This window comes from Alligator mississippiensis, chromosome 14 (genome assembly GCF_030867095.1).
Source record: "Alligator mississippiensis isolate rAllMis1 chromosome 14, rAllMis1, whole genome shotgun sequence".
NCBI classification, from domain to species: Eukaryota; Metazoa; Chordata; order Crocodylia; family Alligatoridae; genus Alligator; species Alligator mississippiensis.
The window spans coordinates 38,077,366-38,094,356 of record NC_081837.1 but is presented as its reverse complement, the minus strand read 5'-3'; the positions used below and the strand labels follow the sequence as shown (position 1 = coordinate 38,094,356).

General features: G+C 52.5%; 1 protein-coding gene across 1 annotated transcript in view; it reads left to right on the top strand.

Annotated features, from left to right (window-relative positions):
- The first annotated feature begins 215 nt into the window (after window positions 1-215).
- The window catches only part of ITPR3 (inositol 1,4,5-trisphosphate receptor type 3), a 68,462-nt gene continuing 51,686 nt past the window's right edge, over window positions 216-16,991 (top strand). The window contains exons 1-2 of the mRNA XM_014594568.3: window positions 216-390; window positions 13,798-13,868. Coding sequence (XP_014450054.2) covers window positions 302-390; window positions 13,798-13,868 — 160 coding nt within the window. The 5' untranslated portion in view covers window positions 216-301. The remainder of the gene's footprint in view (window positions 391-13,797; window positions 13,869-16,991) is intronic.

The following is a 16,991-nucleotide window of genomic DNA, read 5'->3' as shown; positions in this document are numbered from 1 at the left end:
CTGGGCTGTGCTTGGACTCGTTCTCTGGGATTTCGGGGAGCACGCAGCCCGGGATGCGGTGGCGGGGCCGGTCCGCTCTGCGCGGGGGCTGGCTGGCGGGGCCGGAGGCTGCGCTCGGCGCTGCGCAAGTCGCCGCCTCCCGCTCGGGGCGGGCAGGGAGGTGGGAGTGGCCGGGGAGGCGCCCTGCTCGGGGCGTGCAGTGCATGTAGCGGGCGGCGCCGCTTCCTGCCGCCCGCCCGCCCCGATCGGCCGCAGGTAGGAGCCGGCGGAGCCCGCTCCGCTCCGCGCAGCGCCGAGCACCATGACGGAGATGTCCAGCTTCCTGCACGTCGGGGACATCGTGTCCCTGTACGCCGAGGGCTCCGTCAACGGTTTCATCAGCACCCTGGGGTGAGTGCGGCGGGCACGCGTGCCCCGTCCCAAGCTGCCCCCTCTGCCCGCCCGCCCGCGTCCTGGAAGGCTGCCGGGAGCCACCGGCGAGACCCTGCTCCGCTTTGCCACCTTTCTTTGGCTCCGGCGAGGGACGACTGGGCTGCGCCGCGTGCAGTGCACCCTCGGCGCCCCTCTCCGTCCAGCCTGCTCTGGGTGAAGACCTTTCCCTTCTGCACCCAGCTTTCCAGCTGCCGCTTTGCTTAATTCCAGGTTCAAGTGGGATCCTTCGCTTGCGCCCTCCCCAGTCAGCGCCGGGGGTGACTTTTAGGTGGCACGAGGTCCCTCCGGCTGCCCCAGCCCCTGAAATGCGGATGCAGGTCGGGGAATGGGAAGTCAGGGCAGGCAGCTTCGTCCAGGCAGGCAGCCGTCCCTGTGCTGGGGGTTGTGCTCCGTGCACCAGGTACACGGCGGGCTGACCGCAGCCAGGGTGGGTGATGTGAACCATTTCCACGGTAGGAGCTGCCTGACTTTTGTGCGACGGAGAGTCGGTTGGCATGGTCCCGCGTGCCTGCAGGGATAAACCAACGCACAACAACGCGTGTGCGGACGCTTGCCTACACACTTGGGTGCGATCACAATTGCACGCACGCCTCTGGAACGAGCTGTGTAGGTACACACGCAAGATGCACGCAGCTGTGCATGTACACTTATAAAGACGGGTGCGCGCATGCAAATGCAGAACAGGAGCAAACCTGCTGGTGCACACGCCTCCATGCACACCTCCATATACACATGCACAGTGTGTGCCCCTGAACTGGTGGGAGAACTTTCCCAAGGTCATTTTGGCGAGGTCTCCTTCACCAGCCTGCTCTCTCAATGCTAATGATGTTGTGACGCAGTGACATAGTCTGGATTTAGCCTTGATGGCTTGGCTCGGAGTAGCCCCTATGTCAGATCATTGAAGGCAGGGATGGGAGAGGCCCGTGGGTCATCTAGCTGCAATGTGGCCTGCACAGCATTGCTGCGTAGTCTTGGGTTTCTCTTCTCTAAGATCCACACCAGTCTCATTGCATTGGGGTGTCCACCCTTTCGCTTGGGGAAATTAGTCTGTGCTTTCACAGCCATTGCTATTCGCATGTTGTCTGTATTCCCATAGCCGTCTTCACCTTTTTCTTTGCTTCATCCCATTCATCCTGGTTCCACCCTAGCTCTGAGGAGGGCAGCCACAAAATCCTCCACAACCACACTTTCAATCGCTCCTGCGATAAAGGAGCGGAGTTATTTACTGAGAGGGCTTCTCCCCAGGCCTGTTTGCAGAGCACATCTTGTTTGGCTCATTTGCTAGTCAAATAGCTTAGCCAGTCCCGGCCATAACACTTCATACCCAGCTGAGCACAGCACCGGAAACTCCCCATCCGTTTGTGTTTGACATCCTCTCCAGCAGCAGCCAAAGAGCAGAGGGGAAAGTGAGCCACGGTCCTGGAAGGTGAATTGCTAAGAGTCTCAAGTGCAATCCCCTTTGTTAGCTGAAGTGTCTGGGTTTGGGTGGGAAAGTGGTTCCAGCTGCCAAACAAACATCACTAAGCAGAAACATTAGACAGCAAATAGTCTATGTGGCATTGCCTCTGTCACCTCTCTTCTTGTAGTTGGGGGTCCTGCTTTATTGGCATTGCTGAAGATCCTCCTGATGGACTCTGGAGCATGAGTGAGAGCATAACCGGGCCCAGTGGGTTTTGTAGAGAAATCGGTGCCAGCACCCTGCGAGTCCTGCGAGTGGCTTTCAAATGTAGATGGCTCTGCTTCTCTGAGGCTCTGTTTGGTCAGTGATTCTCAACCTTTTAGACTGGAAGCACCCCTCAGTAGATTTGAGGCACCCCTTGATAAACTCGAGGTGTCCCTTGGAAAATGCCAGGTCTTAGTTTTCACTCTTCTGTTGCAAGTGACTCAGAAACACCAAACCAGGCCAGAACGTTTTTTGCAGTATGGATTTCTATTCGAAACCTCTGGGTTTATCTTGCCAGTCATGTTTGCACACCTAACACACACTGAACAGTGGACCAAATCACCCTGGCTGAGAGTCGCGGGTCTACGTGAATGCCTGTATATAACCGGGGTGGGGAACATGGAGCTCCTTGTTCTGATTCCATCAGTCACCGTGCCTGGACCGTTTGGCTCTAGGTGTGGTGGAGGTTAGCAGGTTTATGCTTAAGCTTTGCTTTCCTTTTGGTTTAAAGTCTTAGAGCTCCCAGGCAGTAGAGAGGCTTGCTGTGCTTGTCTCGAGTGGCCACAACACTGAGCTGACAGTTACGGGGATTAATTTTCCAAAAGGAGGAGTTGCTTGAGTCCAAAACTGGACTGAATGGAGTTTTAAGCCTTAGGGAAGAATCCTGCAGTGCTTTGTAGGAGGATGGACCTGAGTAAGGAGGTCTGCAAAGTGAGACCTGCACCGCCTGAAAGCCTTTGGCTCTGGGGGGTGGGTTGAACTCGGGCTGCTACTTTTTCCTATGGGGAGCTGTAGCATTGCCTCCTGATGGGATGGCAGGCGAAATGTTGGTTACGTTCTACTGGGGAAACCCCATGTATACTTTGCTGTTGAAGGAATGGGGAAGGTGCGTGAGCATGAGACAAGAACTTGACCTGGAGGTGCCCAAGGTGACTTTTTGAATGATTAATGACTCCAGATTTTGACCCAGAATTGGACTGTGACAGACTGCCTGTGGAGGGATCCCCTAGGTATTTATTTCTGAATCAGTATTACTTTGGTGTTACCATTTCTTTGTTGCTTCAGCACAAAGGCTTCTGCCCACCCCTGCCGCAGGGGTTTGCGTTGTGAGGTCATGCATTTTCCTGGCTTTTACTGGGAGATCCCAGATTGTTGGGCTTTATCCTGGTAGCTTTGCTCAAATTGTGGAGTTCAATGCTCTTTGGATAGTCCCCATGCAATTTTACTGACCTCAGCAAGACTAAGGTGCTACCCGGTATAAGCAAGGGGGCTGGAATCTGGCCTTCTAATATTTAAAAAAAAAAAAGGATCTCATATTCTGGTCAATATCCCCATTTTACAGTAGAAGAAACAGAGGCACACGGAAGGCAAGGCCATGGAGTGGATCAGTGGGACAGGCAGGAAAAGAACTGTCTCGTTCTCACCCCTGGATGTCCTGAGCGTCCCGTTTAACTATGAGACCGTGCTCACTCAGGAAAGCTCGTAGAGGTGCAGCATGCGGGCTGGTGGAGGCCGTGAACAATCCTGGTAAAGCAGATGGGATCCGTCTGTGTGCGTACAGTTACATGTGCGCTTCGGTGCTTAGCTCAACAGAGGCACAGGTCAAACCCGAGCATTTCAAGGAGGCAAAATGACAAAGCTGGAACGTCAGCGGGAGTTAACAAAAGACTCTCTGGAGATCTTCCTCTTCAGAGACCAAGACAGCGGCAGTGACCAAACATGTCAGAAGAATTATCCTCGGGCTAAAGGGCATTGCCAATTCCACCCTTCTTCCACCCTAGCATTAGAGGTTTTGCATTAACTACAGCAGAAGGAGGTGGAGTTGAATGGAGCTGCCAAACTTTATAGTGGTTTTTATGACATGGATGAACACCCGATAGGAGTCTGCTTGCTCAAGACAGTCACTGCCTCATCTCCTTCTCCCCGTAACATGCCTGACACAAAGCACCTTCCGCGTGGAGGGGGGCGGCGGCAAGCTGACTTCACGGGCAGTCGGTCTGCTGCTGCCAACCAAAGACATCGAAGGGAACTGGCAGTTGCCAATGGCCAGGGACAAAAGCAGCTGCAGAGGTCGCAGAGCTGCATGTTGCACACTTGGCTGAGCAAAGGCTGTGAGAGGGAGCGGGCTGTGTTGGTGCACTGGCGACCCAGCCCTCCCAGCACAGGTGGGGTTGTTGCTGCTTAGGGAGTCTTGTTGGTGTGTGCATGTGTTTATCTGTGCACGTAGCATCGTGGAGAGATTTCCACCAGGGCAGTTGAGCACCTGACTCCCATGGGCTTACAGTGCCCGAGTCCCCTCTGAGCCTTCGCAAAGCTCCCGCTCATAATAAAGTTTAATTTTACATAGTACTGGCAACAGATCTCCACGCTCCTTGTGAATGGTGGCCAGGGAAACCTCCCAACCCTGTGTCCCAGGGAAGTAGCATTCCCCATGTTAAAGACAAGGCACAGGCACAAATAAATCAGTGGAGAAAGGATCCCAGGAGTCCTGACTTGCTGTTCCCTGCTGCAGCCATTGGAGAACACTCCCCTTCTCGAGGCAGAAGTGGATCCCAGGGGTGCAGACAATCATTGCCTGTAGGAAGAACAACCCCCCTTCTGGAGCTGGGAATGGGACCCAGGAGTCCTGACCAAGGCACCTCCTGTAACCGCTAGACCAAACTCCTTCCTGAGCTGGCAGTGGAGCCATAGAAGCATATTTCTCAGTCTGCTTCTTTAGTCGCTAAGGACTCCTGCTATGTGAAATTTAAGCAATGAGGCCATTAAATATCTCCTGTGTATCGTGCTCTGGGGTGTATTTAGCTGGTGGAGCTCATGGAAGACCAACGCTCTCTGTTTCCAGGGGATCTCGTTCTTCTGGGCAGAAATACTTTAGGGGAAGGTGCTCACAAGTTGATTGCGGGCTGGAGCAACGGGTGACTTGTTCCCTGGAGGCGCTGCCACAGGCCAGCCCTTCTGGAAATGGAAAAGCACTGGCTATGCCTTCCAGCAATGCACAGTACACATGGGCAGCTCTGCAGTCAGGAGTGATGCTGTTCTGTAACTGTCCATGCACCACGGTGTCTGGGTGCCTGCCAGTCGCATGTAAAGTGTTGGGAGTGACCTCTGTCATGTGTGGCTCGTGTCTCTCTCTCCTTCTCTGCACTGGTGGCAGGAGGCACCATTTACCCACTTGAAGCAAAGCATTAAAACTCGATAGCAAAGTGTGAAATACTGAGCCTCATGGGTCTTCTGCATGACATGGACTAGATTCACAGTCACCAGGGAGTCTTGGTATGATGGGGGGAGGAGGGGAATAGCCACGCCTTCAGCTGTTTCAAAACCTTGGTGAGGGAGCATCCTCCAGACCTTGCAGGTCCCAAGGTGGGTTATGTAGTGCTAAGAATAACTCCCTGCAGGTACACACTGTGATTTCATCTCACAGTGCTTCACAAAGGTGGATGACTTTTATCAGCACTGAGAGTAGGGGAAACAGAGGCACGGATGTTTTTTGGAATTGATTATGCAAATCCTTGGCAGAGGCTGGACTAGAACCCAGGTTTTCTGCTTCCTGCTTCTGCCCTGCAGCCTTACCTGCCTTTCTGACTTACGACTATGTCTTCTCCTAGAGACGTATCTTGGACTCCGGTGCGCTGCTTAAAGGACTGTTGCAGTCCACTCCCCCTGAGCACCCTGGGTCATGCAGCATAGGCTGCTGAGCTCAGTGACGCCGAGAAGGGAGCTCTGAGATCGTGCAGCCGGGGGCAAGCATGCCTGCTGTGCAGTGGGGAAGGGCTCTGTGTACACACACCTGAATAGGAGCCTGCTGCTTAATGCAAAATCACACCTTTGATAACTGCCCTTGTGATTGCAGGTGGATTTAAGGGGTGGGACTGCTGGGCAAAGGGTAACTTGATAGCCCTGGGTCAGGGAGAGCTTGCCTCCAAGCTGTTTGAAAGCAGTGCTGTTTCCTCCTCGTTCATCCTGCCCTAAGCACGCAGGGTTGTAGGGGGAGTGGTGGAGACTTCTGGGGGTAATAGGAAAGCCAGCATGGAGCTGGGGACTGATAAAGCGATAGAAAGATTCTTGCTTTCGCATTGCTGGTTTGATGCCAACCTAGGCTGTGAATGACCAGGAGCTAAACTGCTGCCGGTGTTTGTACCAGGACCTGTGGGAAGGAGCTGGCTTCAGTTATAGGTGTCGAAGTTGTCAGCTGCTGCTAAAGTGGTCCTCATGGGTGGCCTCTGCAGTGGGCCGGAGGCTGACTAGCCTGTTAGACTGACCTGTCCAGAACAGGGGGCCTGTTCCTGGACGGGGGGAAAGCTCTCTTTTGTCCACTGTCCAGTACAGACGTTCCAGCTCAGGATTGTACATCTGGCCTCTTTCACGAGCATCGAGCTTGCGTAATTTGTTTTTTAAGGTCTCCTGAAGGATTGAGCTAGTTCTGCTCAGGTCACAGCTGAAACGGCGCAATCGGAAACAGAACCCAGCGCTCCATGCTTCCCTGCCACTGGAAAGGCTTCAAGAAATAATATAGAGCTCATGGGATGTTGCAAGTTCATGCTCCTAAGACAGCTGCCAGGATCCTCTTCCAACACATGTGCAAGCTTTGCCATGGGGACATGCCCTGCATGACTAGCCCTGGCTTACTCACAGGCTCACTAAAGGTGCTCAGAGAGATTGGCTGTTCATGGGGTGGCCTGGTCACTTAAACTAGAGCCCAGTGCAAGAGCCTAGCTCCTAGGCCATCTCTGGTGTATTCATGGGTCTGCTCTCTCTGCTTTCTAATGCTTGCTCTCAGGTGCTCAGAGTAGAGTCCAGGCCTCCAAACTCTTCCCCAGACCTCTTCAAGGCTGCAACAAATCTGTGGAGTAGCTGATGATCCTACAGCTTCCCAAGGCATCAAGATCATCTACCTAAATGGATCCTAAAGATTCAAAGCATTCCCTCCAGAGCCAACGTAACTGTAGCTATGGCCCTTTTGTGCAGACTGCTGGCTGACTGGTTCCCCTTCTCTACTGAAACCTCCTGCTTCCATGAAACTTCTGTCCACTAAGGCCAGTCCCATTGAAATCATCAGAATTACTCGCATCTGAAAATGAGCCAGACGCTGATGCGCTTGGCTGCCTAGGCTGAAAGCAGTAGACTCAGACCCTAAACCTATCAGCCGGGACACTCATGGGTTGTTTTAGATAAAGGCATCAAAACCGCTCTCGCTTACCTTTGTCTTTCTCCAGATGCTTAAACATGGAGGGGCTGGTTCTTGTTCACAGTTGCAGCATGCTCTATGTAGCTTCAGGACTGAAAGGTCTATACCAGCGAGTCTCAACCAGGGTGCCTTGACATCCTTTCTGGGGTGCTGAGGGGTGCCATGCAATGTTAGCACCATTAGGTGCGCAAACACGATTCACAAGATAAACCCAGAGATTTCAGGTAGGAATCCATGGTGTTAAAAACATTCTGCCCTGCTTTGGTCGTTTTGAGTTCTTTGCAACAGAAAAACTGTTCTGTTATTTTTCTGCAGTCAAAAAATGCATGAAAACTAGGAGCTGGCATTTTCCAAGGGATGCCTTGAGTGTAAAAAGGTTGAGTATCGGTGGCCTACACAGTTCCCTAAAGCATGTACGTGCCCAAACTCTGTGTAAGCAATGTTTCATAAGCACACACTGGGTGCATCTACACATAATGCTTGAATGCACATTAGCCTAAGTTAATGTGCATTGAGGGTGCGTGTCTACACATGCATACCCTTAATGTGGATTAAACATGGTGAATTTAGGCACAAATAGTTGAAGTGCATTAACGCACATATAGATGCATTAAAATACATTGACACTCCGTGTGTGGACTGACTTGGGACTAAAGTTAGTCCCAAGTCAGTCCACACACACAGCATTAATGCCTGCACTTGTAGCACCAGCCTAAACCCGCTTAATGCGCATTAAGCTAATGTGCATTAAATTTAGGTGCAGTTAAATGCACGTGTAGGCCCACCTACTGTTACCATTGCTTTGGCATTTGTAGCCCCCCAAACTCAGTAGTTTCCCTTATTTAAAAATATTCTGCCACCAACCCTGGAACTGACTTGCTGTCACTTGCAAGGCTTCTAATAATCGGTTTTATCCTTGAAAATAATGGAAGTCACTTGCCCCCAGACTGGCCATCTTTTCTCCTCTTCAAAACTGCTACTAGCTGCAAAACTGGTCTGGTCTCATCAATTCTGCTAGCAGGTCCTTGAGAGCTGCTTCCCCTTCACCATCTCAGGCACTAGCATTGTGCAACGTCATTGACTTGCAAAGCAGTGAGCGGGGTGGAAAGATGTAAGGTGCTCACGTGGTTTGTGCACTTATTTGATGGTTGATGCCATTTATGGAATAGGCAAAAAGTTGGGACTGGCATCATGTTATGCAGTTAAGTGAATTATGAGTGAAGTGCACTGTAATAAAGAGCTGTAGCCATTGTCTTAGCCCTTGTCGGTGCTCCCCCCACTAATCTTACAGGGTTCATTTTGTCCTATCAGATCCATGCTGTTGTCGTAGCAAGGGCAGTTCTAGCGTGGTGAGCTTTCTTGTACCGCTGAGACACCTAATGCCAGGTATTAGTTGAATCATGCCTGTACCTCTGCAGCATGACACATGACTCACGTCAGTAGTGACAGAAGCCTTTGTTTTCAGTTCTCTTATTCAAGAACATTATTGCGGCGTATCAGTTTAATAAAAACAAAACTTTGCGTTCCTGCGGAGTACTAATCCCAGGCTTAAAGGATCTGAAACCACTTTCTGTTCATTAACCAATGGAGGCTCCTAATGCAGCTGGGGTCAGTGCTTTTAATCCCACGTTATGGACTGGTAAATCCAGGCACTCAGAGGATAAAGCCAAACTTCCAATTTGGCTGGAGTCTGTGGGAGTGGTTCTTGGCACCTCTGTGAAATCATGTTAGTTTTATCCAAGCACTTAAAGCTTAATCTTACAAAGTCAGGTTTTCAAGGGAATTTGGGCTCTTAAAGGCACCAGGTATCTGGTAGGTTTTTTCAAAAAGTGCTGGCCGGACACCTAATTCCCCATAAGAGTCAGGTGTCTAACTTGCACAAGCAGTGAATATCCCACTGTGCGCCAAATGGTGCCTAAATCCCTTTGTAAATGATGTACTGGTGCAGGACTAAGCCCCTTAGAGCACCCCAGCTCCTTTTGAAAGTCAGTGGAGTCTTGAAAACTGCAGCTCCACAATTGAAAGCTTTGCCTCAAGCCCTGCACGGCCGGCCAGCCAGTACCAAAGCTCCCAGCAACCAGTGCCCACAGTGTGTGTGGAGTGGGGGAGACAAGGCTGCAGGAAACTTTCCTGAATCTTCCTGATGGGCATGGATATCCACAGGACGAGGGTGCTTTCTACCAGCTGAGCATGGGTCCCTGCCATGCGTGTACATAGCTCTAGCTTCTCCCCTTTGAGACACATGTCCTCCCTTGCCCTGCTCCCTGAGGTTGCCACACAGCTCTTTGGGAAGGGGCAATGGAGACTTTTCTCCTTTTGCGGCCCGGATCCTGAAATGCTCGAATTAGTTCACTCTGTTGTGACTCAGGCCCATCCCCTGCTGCCACGGGTGGGCGTCCTGTTTTCAGTAGGGGTGCCATGCAGGGCTTCCCGTGTGCGTGTGGGCAGCAGGGAGGGGCAGTGCATGGCACCCTCCCTCCTCTGCTATCGCTTGGCCTTTCCTCCCTGTGCTACAGATGGGGAATGGGAAGCAGAGGCTGTAATTAGCAGCTTCAGAGGAAATATGTACACATGGAGAGTCTGGGCTGCAGATAAGGGGAGTGAACCCCCCCTCCTTCCCCCCCCAGCTGCTATTGCCATGCACACATAACTCTGCCTGTGGTCTAATTGCTCCCTTTTGAGTTAAGTCAGTGGTTGAACTACCCACCCCCTTTTAGTAATAATAAAAAAGACTTTGGCATGGGGCATTGCTCTTCTCTTATGCTCTGCAAAACCCAGTTCCCCTCTCTGCTAGGTTTCTTTCTGCCTCCCTCTCTTGCCGTCCTGCCTCTGCCTCCCACCGCCCCCCTCTGCCACGTTCTTGTGGTCCCCGTGCAGGCTTGAGGGACACAAGTTTGCATCTAGCAGCCCAGCAGCAGTGCTGGACACGGCCCGGGCTGTGACAAAGCCTCTCTGTTCCCCAGCCCACAGCAGGCCCTCAGCATTGTTGAAAATCATGAGTCAGGCTCCCCGGCATCAGATTTAAACAAAACAATGTGTTGCCTTGTCATTTTTAGCACCTTCTTTGGGGGAATTTCCCTTACTTGCTGAGCCTCGAAGCAACGCGTTTGTCTCCTTTTGCAGCCCCAGTCCCGAAATGCTTGTACAGTCGTGACTTGGGGTTAACCTTTACTGCCACCCAACACAGCGTCCCCACAGCCTGCCAGACTAGAAAAATACTGCTCCTTGCATAGGCGTGCTGAGGCTCTTGTGCGAATCCCAGGAGGCCGGGAGCTGGGACTTTTAAGACAAACACCCAGTGTCATCAGCCTTGCAACAGGAGCGTGAGAGTTTCACAGGTAGTTACGACTCCGGTAACGTGTGCTAGAATAGTAACATTGGTTAAAAGACACTAATACCTTCCTGTTTGCAGGGCCTGATCTACATCTTAGTCCAGCTGATAGAAGGGGTTGGGGTTTTTTTTGAAGTGGTTGGGAGTTTCCATTGGTTTCACTGGGCTTTGGATGAGGTCCCCGTGCCTGGATTTCTGTCTCCTGGCCCCCTGTGACACAGAACACTGCTGGGTGCTGGCTCTGATCATTTGGACAGGGCTAGATGTGATTTAACAGTCCCAAACAAATGAGACTGCTGGCAGATCTTGCTCTTGTAGCCTACGAGACAGCTTGGTGGAAATGGGGAGGGAGCCAAACAGAAGCCATATAATTTGTGAGACTTCATTATTACCACGTTGTGTTACAGTTGGGTCCCAAGGCCCCCGGGTGCTGTAAATTGCAGGTGGTTTCTGTCCCAAAGAGCTTTTGTTGCATCAGTTGAAAATAGCTTTAGAAACCGGCCAGAAGAACTAAGCCACAGTTTGCTTCCTCGCAACCCCATCAAAGGGGAAGGGGAAGGGGGAGAGGCGCTGGGTGTGACGCGGAGCTAGATTCTGACCTCGGCAATGCCGGTCTCGAGTTGGAGGAACTCTGCTTTAGTCAAGCCGATGTACACCCGCGTGGGCAGATCAGGGCTGGTCCCTGTCTGTCCACGCCTCCGATTTCAAGGCCGCTGCTGCATTCTCTTTGCTTTGGGGTCTCGAGGTTCCTGCGAAGCGGAGCCGAGTCCAAATTCCTCTCAGTGGAGCAACCAAAAGGAATTCTTCCCTTTAGCTGGAGCATGGGTCAGGGTGGGGCCTGAGGGTGGTTATAGCTATTGGGTTTGCTGCACAGAGATGGAGAGACTCTCATGGGCAGTTTTCGGGGCAAAAGCATGGGCCTGGGCATTGCTCGGCCCTCTTGGTTTGCTCTCAGGTGCTGCTACCTAGCTGGAGCAATTTTTTCCTCCAGCTCCTGGCCATTTCAGAGCAAGCCTGCTGGGGCCTGAACTCTGGGGAGCAGGCTGGCAGGGCGAGCTGTGGACGGGACTATTTCAGCTGCAGTCATGGGAGCCATTTTTGTCTGATTTAGACCCGCAACATGACAAATGAAGCTGTCACCCTACAGGCTTGTCCATGCAGAAGTAATGCTGTGGCTGTGATGGTCCAGACTTATCATCCCAGGGGTCATTGTGCCACTTTGCAGCCACGGGGCATGGCATGGTGGTGCGATTGAGGCACAGGTCTGACACTCAGGAAGTCTGGGCTTTCCTCTTCGCTCCGTAGCAAATTGTGTGCCATGTAGCATGAGTTGTTTTACCTCCTTGTGCTGCCCCTGCCTCCCCCCTGCCCCGTGATCCTGTGATGGGCATTCATGCACCATCCCTTGGATTCTGCACCTAGTGCAGACCTGTGTAGGTGTAAATGCTTCTCCACATGCTCAATTCAGCCTCCGCTGCCCTTGGCAGATAAAGACAAGCCTCTCACTTCCTACCCCCGGGTGGAGGGGTGGTGACTAGTAATCTGGATTCCCTCAGCCCATCTCCTCAGCAGAGTGAGATGAGGAGGGAGCAAACCAAAGTGGAAAAGCAGGTATGGCCAGCCTCTCTGGAGGAGCTTGTTTCCCAGCTACACCCACTGCCCCTCATGGCGCTGCAGGGCCAGGGCCATCTCCAACACCTGCCAGGCATCTGCTCAGATAGGTTGTGGTGTGCAGAGCAGCTGCTGGCTTCCCTGAAGATGAGGGGTTGCAAAGTGGAGCGCGGCAGTGGTTTGAAAAGACCATGTCCATCCACAGCCTCAGTTCCTTGGAACAAAGCCTGTGTGTTTGGGATCTCTCTGACATCCCCCCCCCCCCCACCCCTGCCCCCAGCCCCTTGCCCAAGAGCAGTTGCATTGAGGAAGGACGTCTGACTCTGGTTTTGGCAAAGCCAAAGGAGCCGTGTTGCACAGTTTGACAGTGTTTCTCCATTCATCTGGAAGCAGTGCAATAACTTCCAAATGCTGCAGCAGCTTGGTCCTAACAATCCAGGAAACGGGCTGTGCTGTGTTGAATCCCATGTGCGTGTCTCATGCTCATTGCTTTTTACTTTCTGTCAGTGCTGCTCCCTGATTTCTGCTGAGATTGGCAGCCGAAGCACTGGGATAGAGCCAGGGATCCTACAGTCACACCTGGAGGTGTAACAGCTGGTTCCTTTGCCTAGCCTGGAACTCCTTTATGTTCAAGGAGAGAATTCCCCTTGCATAGCCCCTTCAGCTGGATCCATAGCATCTTAGTGTCTGGACAGGGACACGAGATGCTGCAGAGTGGGACTGTGCCTACGGGATTATTCTCATGACCAGGGATCCTGGTTTTCTCCGATTAAAAAAAAATCCTCAATTTTCAAATTTAAAAAAGTAACCCAAAATCCACATTTTTCTGTGATTAAAATGAAACACCTCTCTCTCTCCCTCTCATATATATAAGTGGCATTTCATTTTAATCATGGAAAAATGTGGATTTTGGGTTCCTTCTTTTGATCTGAAAATGGAGGGGGGGTGTTATCAGAGAAAACCAGGATCCCTGCACACGTTGGAGCTTTGTTTTGCTATCTGCAGCCATCATCCAAGGGCACTGTGGGCCAGTCTCTTTGGCAGGCATGCCACCCATTAGCCGCATACCCTCCCTGAGTGCCACTCTGATCCCCTTCTCCTGCCCAATCTGCTGTTCTGCTTTTTGCTACCTGCTCTGTGCTCCCTGTCCTATCTCCTGCTATGCTGTCTGTCCCCTCCTTTGTCTGCCATATGCCATGTACAGAGGCTGCCCATGCCACTTGTGCGGCAGGTTGGCCATCCCCATCCTAGGGGATCAATAGATGGGTGAGCGCTGGAATATATGGGCAGCTCAGAATGGTGCACGGTGAAGACCACGAGGGTTTCCTGGGCAAAGGGTCGTGCTAGGTGCTGGTTGAGTCGGGACCCAGATGTAGGTCTCATGTGGGGCCAGTGCTGTACAGAACAGAGGAAGTCGCACCGTGCATCCAGCATTGCATGGTATCACGTCTGCTTAGACTTGCACCATGAGGCAGCGGAGTGGCTGGCTTGGTAGTTCTGAGGTTTGTTGTGATGCTGCTGAGTTCAGCTGAGTTGCTGTCACTGAGACGTTGTTTCTGTGCTTGTTTCCAGGTTGGTCGATGACCGCTGCGTGGTGGAGCCAGCAGCCGGCGACCTGGATAATCCGCCCAAGAAGTTCCGAGGTAAGAGGCCGTACGGCAGAGTCCAAGCAGTCATGCTCCACTGGGCATGGTCCCATGCATCGCTCTTTTCTCCCCCAGCGCTGGGGCATCTCCAGTAGGATGAGTAGCTATTGCAAGCTCCTGTTCTAATATCAGGCCAGAGGTTCAGGTTGCAGCTCTACTCCACTCCGTGGCACTACAGGTGCCATTATTGTCAGCCCCAGCAAAACCTTGTAGGGCCTGTGAATCTGCATGCATCCTCTGTCCTTTGCAAAGCAGCACAGGAGAATTTGCACTGATACGCAACGCAGTGGATGTCAGGCAGGCATCTTCTAGCAGGAATAAATCCTTCCTTCTTACCACCTTTCCTTGATTCCTCCGGCGGTCTCTGGCTGTGACTGTCGCAGTGGCTGGGCTGTTCTCTGAACACACTGGAGCATGTACACTGCTCTTTAGGTCTGGCTGGGCCTGGAGAGTGGTTTTTAATTTGAACTGCAAGAGCTGTGCCTGAGATGAGGGTCCCATTGTTGGGGTGTTATTGTTAGTTAGGTGTATTAAAATAGTGCCTTGCTGGCCACGATCAGTGCTATAAATGCACAGGGTAGTTGACTGTCCCCTCCAAGATTTCAAATAGCCAGGACAAACACAGAAGCCATTATTCACCCTGTTCTGCAGTGTGGGGAAGGCGGAGGGGCTGAGTGATTTACCCAGGGTTACGCCATGGGCGTGTGGTAGTGCCAGGAGCTGAGCCCACCTCTTCTGAATCTCAGTCCAGTGTGTTGACCACAAATCTTGGCAGGTTAGCTTGGTTACCTGAACCACAGTCCCGGCTGCCCTAGCGTTCACATATGTCACGCTGGCTGCCGGTGGAGAGGAAGCTGCTGGGGAGGCAGAGGGATGGATGGATGGACGGAGGGGCAGATGCCGACCTGCACCTATTCCATTGTGAGCTGTTGGCCCGGGGCAGCACTCGTGCCTGCTGGGTCAGGCTCCAGCTCTCAGGGAGGGATTAACCAGCCCTTTGAAGAGGCAGGTAGCTTTTAGGGAGACACATTAAATCCCCGTCTATTCTCGGCTGTCACGTTCCAGCCACCCCACCCCATCCCACCCCACCCCGGTTGGAGCCTCAGTCATTCTTTCCCATTTCTAGTGAGAGGCAGCTGCTGTCGAGTTTCCCTTGTGAGCTGGCTGCCTCGCGTCCTGGTGCAAATGGAAAAGGTGATGAGTCAGTGGAGGGGCAGGGCGGCTCCTGGCTCCTGGAAGTGGCTTGGCAAAGCCAGGACAGGCAGGCAGGACAACCAGAGCATTCCTCCCACTTTTCCTAACCCCCGGCATTTCTTAGCCCCTGGGTGTCCCAGCCAGCAAGACGCCAAGCACTCGCAGCTCCCAGCACCTCTTAGGATTGATGCTTGGGCCTTTGTTCAAGTGTTGGGTCTCTCATCCTGGTTCTTCCAGTCCCTGACAAGGATCCTCGTATCCACCTTCTTCGGTTGGAGCCCTGCTGCTTGCTCCATTGCAACGTGAGCTGGGAATACCAGCTCCTGTTCCTTCCTCATACCGAGGACTCCATGTGCTTCAGGTGCAGCCACTTTGCCCTGGGGAAATTCCCCTGTTCTGGGCTATAGATGTCACAGGTTGTGGGGAAACGGGCACCTATTACTGGCATCATGGGAGCAGGTGGGAGCCCCAGTCATGAGCCAGGACCCCACTGTGTTACACGCTGTACAAACAGGGAACAAAACGGACAGTCCCAGCCCCAAAGAGCTTCCAACCAAAGAAGGCAAGACACAACAGGTGGGTCCAGGCAGGGGGATATGGCACCATGGGAGAATGTGTCAGGATGTAAAGCCTCTAAGTTGATTGGTAGAATCATGGCAGAGGATAAGCATTTGAAGGATGGGCAAGTGGCCTTGCTAGAAGATCTGGTCCTGTTGGTGCATGTGCATACAGCACCTGGGACCACAGGGCCGTGACCTGGTGTACATATTTAAGAGTTAATACTGACATTTTTTTACTTTGTCCGTCTCTGGGTACAGTTACACACATGATGCTCGTTCATGCTGTTTCCCTTATTCTGCCTCGGCACCAAAGTTCATGGTTGCACATGAAAAAACTGTGTCAGAGGACCTTGTAGCCTCTGAGCTTAGCACGGGAGCTTTTTTGACCTTCATCACGGCCTCATAATTTGTTGTAATGGGAGGCCTATACATCTCATTTAGAGATGGAGCTTCCCAGCTTTGTGTCTCTGCTTTGTAACGTGTCTCATGACACCAGTCTCTGTGAGAGGTGCAGTGCTCATCCGGGGACTCCTGTTCCCTTCTGGGCTTCTGTGTTGCCATCCTGGGGTGGAATGTATTTGACTTCGACAGCAAAAGCCAGCAAGCTCTGTATTGCTCCAGCCTGCGCCTGTGATGCCAGTGGGTCTTTGGCTTGGATGGGAGCAGCCTAAGGTAATGAGGAGGGATCCTATGCTAGCAGTAAGATGCTCATCTTGATTCCTTGCCCTCACAGCCAGTAAAATCTCTCTCCCTGGAGATGGGGCTGAAGGGGAACCATACATACAAACTCTTCCAGAATTTAGGGAGCCTTATGTCAGGTCTGGGCCCACCTGTGCTCTATGTGAGACACAGGGCCTTGTTATAGCAGCCAGAAAAGCAGTCGTGTGTCACCGGGTGGGTGGTGCAGCAGTGTCCTTGGCACTCTGCTACTCTCTTGCAGCTCTTTGGCAGGGGTGGAGAGAGGCTCGAGGTTAACTTGCATCCTCCTCTGGGTTGGGGCACCAGGTGTAAGGTGGGGCAGACACTGGGCTGCTCTAACGTATGCTCGGCCTCCCACAGCCTCCTCTGGGCTCCTGGCAAGCAGCGGGTAGCTGGAGGGCAGAGCATCCTGGCCACAGCCCTGCTCCAGGCCTTGTGCTGGGGCCAGCGGCAAGGCCATGGCAGAGCCCCGTGGCTGGCTGGGCAAGACCTTTATGTGAGATTTGGAGAGGAGAGTCTCCGAGACCTTTTTCTACCCCCTTTAAGTGGTGCCAGTGTGGCATAAAGGCAATTAGGTGGAAGGAGTCAGGCTCAGGGGTTTAAAATACCTTGGGAGTCTTCCCTCCAGCTGCCTCAGGGCTAGAAACACCCAGTTCAGCTGTGTAGT